The sequence below is a fragment of the Podarcis bocagei genome (genome assembly GCF_964188305.1).
Source record: "Podarcis bocagei genome assembly, chromosome: 4".
In the NCBI taxonomy this organism is placed as follows: domain Eukaryota; kingdom Metazoa; phylum Chordata; class Lepidosauria; order Squamata; family Lacertidae; genus Podarcis; species Podarcis bocagei.
Genome location: NC_138128.1, coordinates 95,361,413 through 95,374,673, shown reverse-complemented (window position 1 = coordinate 95,374,673; position 13,261 = coordinate 95,361,413). Strand labels below are relative to the sequence as shown.

Below are 13,261 nucleotides of genomic sequence, written 5' to 3'. Positions count from 1 at the left end.
GAAGCGGGCTCAGGCATACAGCTGCCCCAACTCATAACAATATTATACTATATTAACTATTAGGAACTATAAAAGAAACACTAGTGAGTTTATAGAAGTGGAAACCACCCTAAGTAATTATTTGCTGCTGCAGCGTGTTTGGAGATAAGGCTCTTAAGAGTTTATTCTCTTGTCCTGTGACTCAAGTGACCTGTGTTTACACTTTTATACAAACAGGATCTAACACGGGACAGAGAAAAGCAAAGGTAATATAAAGGGAGGAGCTTCTGTTTAGTTAAGTCTGATATATTACCAGGTGATGGATGAAAAATTGTGCTCAGTGCATTTTTACGTTCTGGGTGAAATGGTCTGAAAATTGTCAGTGAACATTTAATGTTCTCCCCTCCATGCGTTGGAGGTCCCACCTGCACATCCTACTCTTCCTGTGAACTATACATGAAGAAAAGGGAGGCGGGTGGAGCTGTGGTCTAAACCACTGAGCCTAGGGCTTGCTGATCGGAAGGTTGGTGGTTTGAATCCCCATGATAGGGTGAGCTCCCGTTGCTCTGTCCCAGCTCCTGCCAACCTAGCAGTTCGAAAGCACACAGTGCAAGTAGATAAATAGGTACTGCTCTGGCGGGAAGGTAAACAACTACCAGACTTTTAGAAGACATCTGAATGCAGCCCTCTTTAGGGAAGCTTTAAATGTTTAACAGACCACGGTGTTTTTATTTTATTTTATTTTTAGACCACTGTATTTTAATACTTTGTTGGAAGCCGCCCAGAGTGGCTGGGGAAACCCAGCCGGATAGGCGGGTATAAATAATAAATTCTATTCTATTCTAAACGGCATTTCCGTGCGCTGCTCTGGTTTTGCCAGTCCTGCTGGCCACATGACACAGAAAAATGTCTGCTGACAAACGCCGGCTCCATCAGCCAGTAAAGCGAGATGAGCGCCACAACCCCAGAGTCGTCCGCGACTGGACTGAACTGTCAGAGGTCCTTTACCTTTAAACACGAAAATACATTGAGTTCAGAGGACAATATTGCAACGACATAGATTAGAACGAAGGAATTAGAATTAGGGAGGACTTCTAACTACATTTCCCATCATCCCTGACCATTGGCCATGCTGATGGAAACGGGAGTACAGTAACATCTGGGAGGCCACAGATTCCCCAACCCTATAATAGGGGAAGGTTTTGTTGCACGCAACCCCAAACTCTGAGTTGTGCAATATGTCAGGGGTTCCAGGCACTTATCCAGCATCTCTGTTTCCTTTTGGGAATGAGGCACAGCGGAGACTGCAGTGTCTTTAGGATATATGGTTTATTTACACATATATACAGCCCGAGCCTACGGTGGAGGAGCTCACAGCATCAACACCTCTGAAGGGTCGTGCTTCTCCTATAGCTACAGCCTTGCATTCAAACAGACATCAAATATCATTCTGTGCCTATCTGGCTTTGTAGCTTGTTGCTTTCCTTCTAATTCACATCACATCTTACTAATCTCTCTACTCCAAACTCTGGTTTAGAGAGGAGACGTCTCACACTGAGCCCCTTGATCCCTTGTTCCCTTAATGGCCCATCACCCAGGCGATCACCTCAAAACAGGAAGGCAGCCCGTCTTAATTAGCTGTTAACACTTCCTGAATCCAGAGATTATAACTGTCTGGCACCCACAAATTCATAACAGTATTAAAGGTAAAAATTCTGTGTTTACCATTTTTGATCAGGCTGGCTTTATTTTTGATATAATTTCTAGATGTGCTCCATCTTCCCCAGCCCCACTTTTCCATTCATTGACCTATTTGCAGTTTGAGTTGCTCACTCTATGAAAGGAAGAGATCGTGGTGGCCATTTTGTTCAATAAAAGAGACCCCTTCCTTCTGCTGTGCTTCAGCAGCTACCTAAAGAGCGGTGGTTGCTAAAAGTTGAAGGAGAGCATCGTTGAGATATGTTTTATTTCTTTCAGATTCAGGTGCGGGGCCGAAATTGGAGACCAAACTATATGGTTGCTTCCTGAAATGCTTCTGCAATCAAAGCGGTGAAGATGGAAAGAAAGAAAAGAGTCAATGCTCCTCGTGAGCGACAAGAAAATGCAGAAAGTAGCAAATCAACAGATGGAAATTCAGGAGCACAACTGGATATGTTAGCAAAAGCACACGAGTGCTTTCAGATCTGTGATGTGGAAGGCAAAGGATTCATTGCTCGTTGTGACATGCAGGTAAAGTGTACAATGCGGCTTTGTGTTGCATTTCATCATTTAATTGACCAGGCAATCTTCTCCAAATCTAAATTATTTGTTGTTGTCTGACTTTAAGATTTACATTAACTAAAATTCATTTTTATACGAGGAACAATTTGTCATTTCAGAGGCTTCATGGTGAGTTACCTCTTAGTCTGGAAGAGCTGGAGAATGTATTTGATACTCTGGATGCAGACGGCAATGGTTCACTTACTCCAGAGGAATTTTCCACAGGATTTAGTAAGTTCTAAAATGAAAATGGTGCTTCAAAGACCTTTCTGATGATGATGATGATTTATTATTTATACCCAGCCCATCTGGCTGGGTTTCTCCAGCTACTCTGGGCAGCTCCCAGCAGAATATTAAAAACACAATAAAACATCAAACATTAAAAACTTCCCTAAGCAGAGCTGCCTTCAGATGTCTTCTAAAAGACAGGTGGTTGTTTATTTCCTTGACATCTGCTGGGAGGGCGTTCCACAGGGCGGGCGCCACTAAGTAACCTTGCTTCTTGCAGTGAGGGAAGGCCCTTGGAGCTAGCTCTCAGTGTCCGGGCTGAATGATGGGGGTGGAGACGCTCTTTCAGCTATAACAGGGCCAATGACCTATTAACTGATCTAAATAGCCACACTCAGCTAATTTGGTGGCCTTGCGGAGCACACCCATTCATTCGTTCAGATTATCCCATCGTGGCCTGGGTGGTTGGGGGGAGGGAAAAGCTCTCCTCCCTGGCACTTGTCTCACTGCAGTTTACTTGGACAGGACAAGGGTGGGGCAGGGCAGTTGCAATATTGTGACTGTGCCCTTGCCAGTTCCAGATTGACTTGGCCAGTTCAGCCTCGGCCTCAATGCTGCTCTGCTCCACTCCTGCCCTATCTAAGTCTGCTGCAGTGATGCAGATTTCAGGTGAGTGGCTCTACAGCTCTGCCATCCTCACCAACGGCTATTGATTTTGTTGTTGTTTAGTCGTTTAGTCGTGTCCGACTCTTCGTGACCCCCTGGACCAGAGCACACCAGGCACTTCTGTCTTCCACTGCTTCCCGCAGTTTAGTCAAACTCATGCTGGTAGCTTCGAGAACACCATCCAACCATCTTGTCCTCTGTCGTCCCCTTCTCCTTGTGCCCTCCATCTTTCCCAACATCAGAGTCTTTTCCAGTAAATCTTCTCTTCTCATGAGGTGGCCAAAGTATTGGAGCCTCAGCTTCAGGATCTGTCCTTCCAGTGAGCACTCAGGGCTGATTTCCTCCAGAATGGAGAGGTTTGATCTTCTTGCAGTCCATGGGATTCTCAAGAGTCTCCTCCAGCACCAGAATTCAAAAGCATCAATTGATTTTACCCAATGGAAATTGATTTGATTGTTACCCTATCGATTTTACCCAATGGAAATCTGGCCCTACAGATGCTGTTGAAGTACAACTTCCATCATCATCCATCCTTCACCAGACTGCCAGGAACCAATGGGAGTCCAACAACATTCCTCTTGTAGAATCTGGGACACAGTTGGCGCTGTGGTCTAAACCACTGAGCCTCTTGGGCTTGCCGATAAGTAGGTTGGCGGTTCGAATCTCTGCGATGGCGTGAGCTCCCATTGCTCTGTCCCAGCTCCTGCCAACCTAGCAGTTCAAAAGCACACCCGTGCAAGTAGATAAATAGGTACCACTGCAGCAGGAATGTAAACGGCGTTTCCGTGTGTTCTGGTTTCCGTAACGGTGTCCCGTTGCGCCGGAAGTGGCTTAGTCCTGCTGGCCACATGACCCAGAAAGCTGTCTGTGGACAAACACTGGCTCCCTCGACCTGAAAGCGAGATGAGCGCCGCAGCCCCATAGTCGCCTTTGAGTGGACTTACCGTCCAGGGATCCTTTACATTTACCTTTACTGTTCCCTTGTAGAACCTAGTTTTGAGAGTTGCGTAGTTCATTTTCCAGGCTGTAGTAAATCAATATTTTCAATTCCTTGGAATTATCCTGAGGGCCAAACATTTTATCAGATGAATGTTGGGAGTCATTCTGCAAAGAAACAGTAAAGATGTTTGTAACTTTAAGAGCTGTTTATGTGAGTTCTGGGCGTGAGCTCTGGGCAGATTAGGTACAGCTGGTCATGACTACAAAAGGAGGAAAAGTTGCAATTTCAATTTTGCCTGCAGAGAGAAAACACCCACAAGCTTTGTTGTTTTTGTAATAAAACCTTTATTTGATTTGTTTTACACCGGCCTCGTGGTGTTGTAGTTTCTGTCACCTGCCACCAGAGGAAAAACCTCCTCTAAAAATGAACTCTTTTTAATTTGTAGGTCAGTTTTTGTTGGGTCGGACGGCATCTGTTTCCGACACACAAGAATGTGAAACTGAAAATGTGTATCAGTCTGAATGGAAGCAAAACAGCATGGAAAGCAATGAAGAGGAATATCAGTTCTCGAATCTTATGGAGAGGCTTGGCGCTAACAATATCTTAGAAGAGTAAGTGTTCTCAAAAAACAACCGAGAATCACAAGAATCACACGGCGCTGTACTTTGGGGGCTGTACCATCTCAGGTTGTATGTGCAGTATCACTTATCTGCACCTGCAAGATAACTGTGAAAAAGACACAACACAAAGGGAGCTGGGCATGTTTAGCCTGGAGAAGAGGAGGTTAAGGGGTGATATGACAGCCATGTTCAAATATATAAAAGGATGTCACATAGAGGAGGGAGAAAGGTTGTTTTCTGCTGCTCCAGAGAAGCGGACACGGAGCAATGGAGCCAAACTACAAGAAAGAAGATTCCACCTAAACATTAGGAAGAACTTCCTGACAGTAAGAGCTGTTTGACAGTGGAATTTGTTGCCAAGGAGTGTGGTGGAGTCTCCTACTTTGGAGGTCTTTAAGCAGAGGCTTGACAACCATATGTCAGGAGTGCTCTGATGGTGTTTCCTGCTTGGCAGGGGGTTGGACTCGATGGCCCTTGTGGTCTCTTCCAACTCTATGATTCTATGATTCAAAGAGCGACATTCTTTAGGTTTTCCACTTGGCAATTTGGACACCAAATCTCTCAGTGCAGCAGAAAACAAGATAGCTGTGGTTCCTCTCAGTCCTGTTGCTTACCTTCTGTGCAGCCCTGCAGCCCTAAACTCTACGTTGCTTTGTCTTGAGGTTTCACAGAGTTCTCCATTTCAGTACATTAAGCAGCTAATTCAGAGCTAAATTCACAGGTTCAGTCTTTTTGGAGCCTTCCTATTCCACTTTGGCCTCCCCGCTTCATGGACTGCTTGGACGCAGAGAAGTGAACCATAAGTGCCAAGTTCTGCCCAACTTTTGGGGGGCTGTCGCATGTGTGTGATGTCATGCATATGATGCGCATGTGTGACGTCACACAGCGGGAGGAGGCCACGAGGCCCGCTGCAGTTGCGGGGAGGCCTGGCGAGGTCTGGCGCAGCTCACAGCAGCCGCAGGAAGGCCCAGTGAAGCCATGGGTAGTGCCACTCCTCAGGCAAATGGGAACAGATTCAGAGGAGGACAGCCAAGTCATGCAAAATAAGGTCCATGAAGAACCAGTATGTTTAGCATAGAGTGGGTAACTCTGCGAGGGAGACATGAAGGCAGTTTTCAAACACCCGAATTATTGTCACAAAGACGAGTACAACGAATTGTCTTCAGCCTCCCCAGAGGGCAGGACTGCAGCTAATGAATTTAAGCTACAGGGGCGTTGTTCAGCCAAGGGGCAGAGGTTGTTTTTAGATATGGACCCAAAACACACCAGGCCAGTTGTTTAAGAAACAGGTTTTATTAATAGGATGAAGTAATAAAGAACAGAGCAAAGCAAAGACAGTCAGCTTAAGTCCCTTCCTTTGGTTGCTGAAAGCTCCACAGGACAGCATCCAATCTTTGCTTTAAAGCAGGTCATAATTTCAAGCTATTTGTTTTGGTCCTACCATCCCGAGCAGGAGAAAATGAGCTTTTCCCATCTTCTATTTTTGCACTTAGTCATTCTGAGACTAGCAGATAAACCTACCAGTTGGCACCACAGGACTCTGCTAAAATATGACAAAAATCTTACCTTCAATTTCTCCTTTTTCTGTTACGTTTTGGATGAGCATAAAAACTCACCTCAGCCCAGCATCGGGAAGTTTTTTAATGTCTGGTGTTTTAGTATGTTCTGATATGTGCTGTGAGCCACTCAGAGTGGGGAACCTAGCCAGATGGGCAGGGTATAATTATTATTATTATTATTATTATTCCTTGACCATTCTTTCTTTTATAATTTTATCCTATCATGCCTCTCACAAGGTCAATTATCCCTGCCAACTTTCATATTGATAGGATACATTGTCCTGATTTTATAATTTCATCGTGGCGGTAAGCATATAATAGGCCTCATGACTATAATAGTGATTGTGATTTTTGCTTTGCGATACGCAAATGCTGAAACTTTTGCTGCTACAGGAACCATGCAAGTAACACAGATTCCTTTTTCTTTCTTTCTCCAGCGAGAGTGACATAAAGCAACTATGGTCTCACCTGAGGAAAGATGAGCCACATTTACTGTCTAGTTTTGAAGAGTTCCTGACAAAGGTTTTCTCTCAGCTTCAAGAAGCTGATAATGAAAAGAGTGAATTGGAGCGTGTCCTGAATAGGTTAGTGCTTTTTATGATATCCTAAAAGCTTGGGGGGGGGGGCGGAGCAGATAGGAAGTATATAGCTGGTGCAAAAGCACCCATAGGTTTTGTCTTGCCAGGGCTCAGGGTAGCAGTTTGCTTTGAGTAGCACTAAGGTAAGTACTTACTTAAGGTAAGTAAGCACTATGGTGCTGGAGGAGACTCTTGAGAGTCCCATGGACTGCAAGAAGATCAAACGTATCCATTCTTAAGGAAATCAGCCCTGAGTGCTCACTGGAAGGACAGATCCTGAAGCTGAGACTCCAATACTTTGGCTACCTCATGAGAAGAGAAGACTCCCTGGAAAAGACCCTGATGTTGGGAAAGATGGAGGGCACAAGGAGAAGGGGACGACAGAGGACGAGATGGTGGGACAGTGTTCTCGAAGCTACCAGCATGAGTTTGACCAAACTGCGGGAGGCAGTGGAAGACAGGAGTGCCTGGTGTGCTCTGGTCCAGGGGATCACGAAGAGTCAGACACGACTAAGCGACCAAACAACAACAACAGCAGCACTAAGGTTCTGTGTAGCACTTTGTCATCACAGATTTGGGGATGGAGGTGGACCAAAGTATGTGTGGGGGTGTGAGAGAGAAAATCCTAACAGTTTCCAGTGTTTTGCCTGGAAAAAACAGTGACAAAAGCACCTGCCCCTCCTGTTGCCTTTCTTAAACAGTTTTGTTGCTGCCACAAGAGGCAGCTACTTCGCTCCCATCCATCGCTTGAATATGCTGGGCTGTTCCCACTGCAAAACTAAGTTTAACAGTGCAGGTGGCGCTGTGGTCTAAACCACTGAGCCTCTTGGGTTTGCCAATCAGAAGGTCTGTGATTCGAATCCTCGCGATGGGGTGAGCTCCCATTGCACTGTCCCAGCTCCTACCAACCTAGTAGTTCGAAAGCACGTCAAAAAGTGCAAGTAGATTAATAGGTACTTCTCCGGCGGGATGGTATAAACTGCATTTCTGTGTGCTCTGGTTTCCATCATGATGTTCCGTTGCGCCAGAAATGGTTTAGTCCTGCTGGCCACATGACCTGGAAAGCTGTCTGTGGACAAACGCTGGCTCCCTCGGCCTGAAACCAAGATGAGCGCCGCAACCCCATAGTCTCCTTTAACTGGACTTAACCGTCCAGGGGTCCTTTACCTTTAACTTTACCTCCTGGGCTGTTCCCGCTGCAAAACTTAAGTTTAACAGAGAAAGAAGGAAGAGCTGCTACTGCTGGTGATTTTCTTGGCAACCATCCACAGCTGGAAATCACTATAACCCATCTCTCCCTGCCTGCCCGCCCTCTCAATTACTGAAATGGTTCTCAAAAATTGCTCCGTCTGAGTTAAGAGGTCAAAGTTGGTCGGGAAATATTTACTAAAACACCTTGCTTCTTCATCCATGTATCTTCCTGTCCTCAGACTTCTGTTTTGGCTCTGGGAGAACAGAGTGCTGGTAGCCCAAAGCACTTGGTTTTCACAACTTTAAACCTTTTAGGAGGAAAGGGTCGAGGGAGCATTACTAACAAGTGCACTTAAAAGGTTTTTCTTTTTCTTTGTCACAGACCACCAATTGTAATTGGTGATCAACAACTTGTAATAATTTATGGGGTACCAAAGTTACAGCACTCTTAACAAAGTCTTACAGGCAGCACATTTGTGACGCCTGCTCTGACTCTTGGCTTTGCACATAGTTGTACAATAAAATGAAAAGGAAGAGAGGAGTAAATGAGGTTCTCACAGCTCTGAAAAACAAGGTAACTCTGGCTGGTGGGTAACCTACCCTATTTTCATGATTTGTAAGCCTTTTTTGGCTGAAGAGCTGAATAAAGATAAAAAACGGAATGAAGAAATAATTGCACGAGGGACAGAATTTAGCACAACACAACTTTTATTCAGAGAAATCTTCCTCCTCCCACTGAAACACGCACACACACAGGTACTCAGAAGTAAAAATGTGCGATTGGCTCCTTATATATGAATCCAAAAGCCACTACTACAGCAAGAATTTCACCTGATGTACTTTTCTCTTTCTGTCTAGGAAGATTGCCGCCTATGATGAGGAAATTCAGCATCTCTATGAGGAAATGGAACAGCAGATCAAAAACGAGAAAGAAAAATTCCTTTTGAAGGCAAGTTCCTTATTTGCAGCATTTTATCATGGATTTCTTCTCAGCTGCTCTAATGTTCTATTAATCAACGAAAAGGAAAGAACTCACTCTGAAACTCACTTACAGGTGGTGCCTAACACCAAGGAAACTAGCGCTAATATGCCCAGGAACCTCACCAAAATGATGGAGAGGGTGCACCTCCACAGGCACATACCTCCACATGTGGTGGGAGTGCCCCCAAAATCCAACTATTCTGGACAACAACCATACGAGAAATATGTAAAATAACTAAGCAAGTATTAGAAGTCACCCCAGAACTGGCCCTACTAAACATCTTCCAAGATTATAATGCCCACTCACATCACAAAGAGCACATAACCCACCTACTCTCAGCAGCCAGAAACATCATAGCCAGACACTGGAGAAACCTGTCAGGAGTCAACATGGACCAATGGTACCAAATAGTATGGGAAACAGCCCTACTAGAAAAATTAACCAATAAACTGAAACTGACACTGGCACAAATCGAAGAAGACACCTTCACCCCGGTATGGCTCCCCTTTATCAAATACACAGCCCAACAAGACAACGGCAAGAATCCACCAACAGTATACAAATCAATATGGCTGACCTGACTCAAAAACACCCACCCCACTCACACATGCAAACAAAGTTCACCACAGCCAGTCACAAACAAACAACCACGCCCTAGTCCAATCCCAACCTCTCTCACCACCAAAGGAACACAAGCAAATAGTAAAGAGAACCCACACAAGCGACGCTGACACAAAACTCCACACATACATTAAGTAGAATAGAAACATCGCCACCGCACCTCCACTCACCACGGCCCCCTCCACCTTTCCCCCTTTTCTTCCTAATGTAACACTAATGTCTCAGCAAATGAAACTGATCTGTAGAAAATGTAACTTGAAAAAAGAGACATTGCACATACTTTTGTAAACCAAGAAATCTTTAATAAAAAATATGTTTTAAAAAAATAAGAAGAGTGAAGACACAAGTTCATTTGAACCAAAGAGCATAGAGATATGAGACACTGATTTAAATGATTTATCTCAAGTAGGGGGAACAGACAACAAAAAACCCGTTCAAAGTGAAGTAAGCTGATATTTAATGCACACAAACCTTGCTCATATTCTTGTACAATATGCGTGTGATATGATAAAGTCAAAGTTAATGTGGACTTCAAAAATCATTTTGTTAGATGTACCATATTAAGCCATGGCTTTCCCAGTAGTGATGTATGGAAGTGAGAGCTGGACCATAAAGAAGGCTGGTCGCTGAAGAATTGATGCTTTTGAATTATGGTGCTGGAGGAGACTCTTGAGAGTCCCATGGACTGCAAGAAGATCAAACGTATCCATTCTTAAGAAGATCAGCCCTGAGTGCTCACTGGAACGACAGATCGTGAAGCTGAGGCTCCAATACTTTGGCCACCTCATGAGAAGAGAAGACTCCCTGGAAAAGACCCTGATGTTGGGAAAGATGGAGGGCACAAGGAGAAGGGGACGACAGAGGACGAAATGGTTGGACAGTGAGTCTGACCAAACTGCGGGAGGCAGTGGAAGACAGGAGTGCCTGGCATGCTCTGGTCCATGGGGTCACGAAGAGTCGGACACGACTAAACGACTAAACAACAACACCAACACCATATTAAGAATTTGGACTAGAAATAAATATAGGTTATGTGCAAAGATACCCTTATGGATTTCAACACAAGAACCGTTTCCTAGAAAAGAGGAGACAGGCAAAGAGAAATGGTTAACTTATCAAGAGTTATTAGAGCGGAGTCAAAGAGACTGTAAAATTAAAACAAGGAAACAGTTAATAGCAGTTTATGGCCTTCAATTGTTTTTTCTCATTTACAATTAACAGAGAGATTTAAGTTGGATAAAAAGACCTTTGGTATAGAACAGAAAATGATATTTCGAAACCAACTGTGTATAGATGACGGATATGTTATTGCAAAAATTTATAACCGTTTAATGTGTTCTTCTTGCATTTCAATTTCAACAAAGAATGCATTATTAAACAGGCAAAAAGTGGTTATAATATACAGATGGAATACTGGGAACATGATCACATGCCTAGATTTCTTAATTAATACCCTGATGCTCTTACGGTAATTTCTTCTAATTTTACAGGACACAGAAAGGTTTCAGTCCCGAAGTCAGGATCTGGAGCATAAGCTTACAGCAAAAGAGCAAGAACTGGAACAACTGGCTCAGAAACAGAAAAGAGTAAGTGAGATGCAGATACAGAGAAAGTTTTGTTTGTTTGCTTGCTTGCTTGGCAAAACTTGACATGCGAGTGGGAGAATTGTAATTATGTTTATTACAGCAGGATACCATTTTGTTTTTTGCTTTCTTGGTAAAGCAGCTCTCACGTCCTAAATCACCAAGAGGCTGCTTTGTTCTGTTCTGTCTTCATCTGTTTGCAGCTATCTTTGAAAGAGTGCGTTCCTGATACGTATCCAATGGTTTCTTTTTTCAATGTTTTGATTTTTTCTTTAACCTGACATGAATATAAGTTACCTAAGTTATGTAAATAAGGAGCATAACTTGCGTAACCTATGTTAAATAGCTGGCAGCAAGATGAATAACTTAGTATTCAGCAGAAACCGAACTGCAGTCGAACAGAAACAGCGCTGATTGTGACAAAGGCAAGTCAGAATGAAAGCAGCTGCCATCTAACATAAAACTTTGTTTCTTTTTGTTCTCGTATGAACAAGACTTCCATTTCCGAAAGGAAGTTTCCTTGCGCCTAATAGCTTCTTTGACTTTAGTTGTTAAGCACACTAGCATCTTTTTGTCTCTGGGTTGCTTTCTTGACATACATTATACATTTCAGCTGAACTTTTAATACTGTGTTTTTAAACAGCTCCCTAGCATTTTGGAGAGATTTGACTCCCTTGGCTTTTCTGTTCCTTTCTTTTCCAATCACTTCATTTGCGTAAAGTTTCCTCTTATGAAGTCAAGTATGATCATGATGGATTTTCATCATAATTTGCATACACACACATAAACAAATTTAATAGCACGATGGTTGCTGTTCCCAATCCATTCAGTTAAAAAATGAACTTGATTGACTTTTAAAATACATTTGTTGTTGTTTTTCTTTCCCACCCAGTTAGAGGGACAATTTAAAGAACTGCACAATGACAAGCAGGAAACCAAAGTAGAAAATACCAAGCTGAAACTTACAAACAAAGGGCTGCTGGAAGAACTGGAGAGAACATCCCAGGAGCTCCTCATTGCACAGCAGCACTTGCAGATGCTACAGGATGAGGCCAAAAAACTGCAGGAAGAAAAGGAAATGTGAGTGGTTCCCAGAGCTGGAATACAGCTGAATGTGTCCAATTTGCATTGCTGGCACAGGCACATAACAGGTGAAGGGAGGGCCACAAGAATAAACACAGGGGACTGGTATTGGGTTGAATTAGGCCATGACTTTATTGATTACGGGACGTGGGGGGCGCTGTGGGTTAAACCACAGAGCCTAGGACTTGCCGATCCGAAGGTCGGCGGTTCAAATCCCCGTGACGGGGTGAGCTCCCGTTGCTCGGTCCCTGCTCCTGCCAACCTAGCAGTTTGAAAGCACATCAAAAGTGCAAGTAGATAAATAGGTACCGCTCCGGCGGGAAGGTAAACGGCGTTTTCGTGCGCTGCTCTGGTTTGCCAGAAGCGGCTTAGTCATGCTGGCCACATGACCCGGAAGCTGTACGCCGGCTCCCTCGGCCAATAAAGCGAGATGAGCGCCGCAACCCCAGAGTCGGCCACGAAACCCTAACCCTTTTATTTTCCTGCCAGAGTGGTACCTATTAATCTCCTTGCACTTTTTGGCATGCTATCGAACTGCTAGGTTGGCAGGAGCTGGGACCGAGCAACAGGAGCTCAACCCGCCGCGGGGATTCGAACCGCCGACCTTTTGATCGGCAAGCCCAAGGCTCAGTGGTTTAGACCACAGCGCCACCTGCGTCCCTAAGGTTGCCGGTTATTGTTACAAAAACCCCAACACTAAATCCAGAACACAGATCCCAGTTCTCTAAGAATGGTTATTATTAGGTTTTATTGTGATGCTTTTTATTTTCTCCTTCAGTGAGGTTTACAGAGTGACAGAAATGCTACAGAGGGAGAAGTCAGGGCTCCTTAAGCAGCTGGACTTTTTAAGGTAAGAAAATAAGGTGCGGCAAATCCACCCCTGCCAGCAGCAGGAACCAGAGCAAATATTATAAAACCTCTATACAGGCAACTCCCCACTCACATGCAATCAGCATGGCTATGACTGCTGAC

General features: G+C 44.2%; 1 protein-coding gene across 2 annotated transcripts in view; it reads left to right on the top strand.

Annotated features, from left to right (window-relative positions):
- CRACR2A (calcium release activated channel regulator 2A) overlaps nucleotides 1–13,261 on the top strand; it is a 46,722-nt gene that overhangs the window by 15,068 nt on the left and 18,393 nt on the right. For both annotated transcript variants that reach the window (XM_081191660.1, XM_081191661.1), the window contains exons 3-10: nucleotides 1,957–2,208; nucleotides 2,358–2,469; nucleotides 4,518–4,683; nucleotides 6,689–6,835; nucleotides 8,879–8,969; nucleotides 11,114–11,209; nucleotides 12,099–12,286; nucleotides 13,068–13,139. In XM_081191660.1, coding sequence (XP_081047786.1) covers nucleotides 2,035–2,208; nucleotides 2,358–2,469; nucleotides 4,518–4,683; nucleotides 6,689–6,835; nucleotides 8,879–8,969; nucleotides 11,114–11,209; nucleotides 12,099–12,286; nucleotides 13,068–13,139 — 1,046 coding nt within the window. In that variant the 5' untranslated portion in view covers nucleotides 1,957–2,034. The remainder of the gene's footprint in view (nucleotides 1–1,956; nucleotides 2,209–2,357; nucleotides 2,470–4,517; nucleotides 4,684–6,688; nucleotides 6,836–8,878; nucleotides 8,970–11,113; nucleotides 11,210–12,098; nucleotides 12,287–13,067; nucleotides 13,140–13,261) is intronic.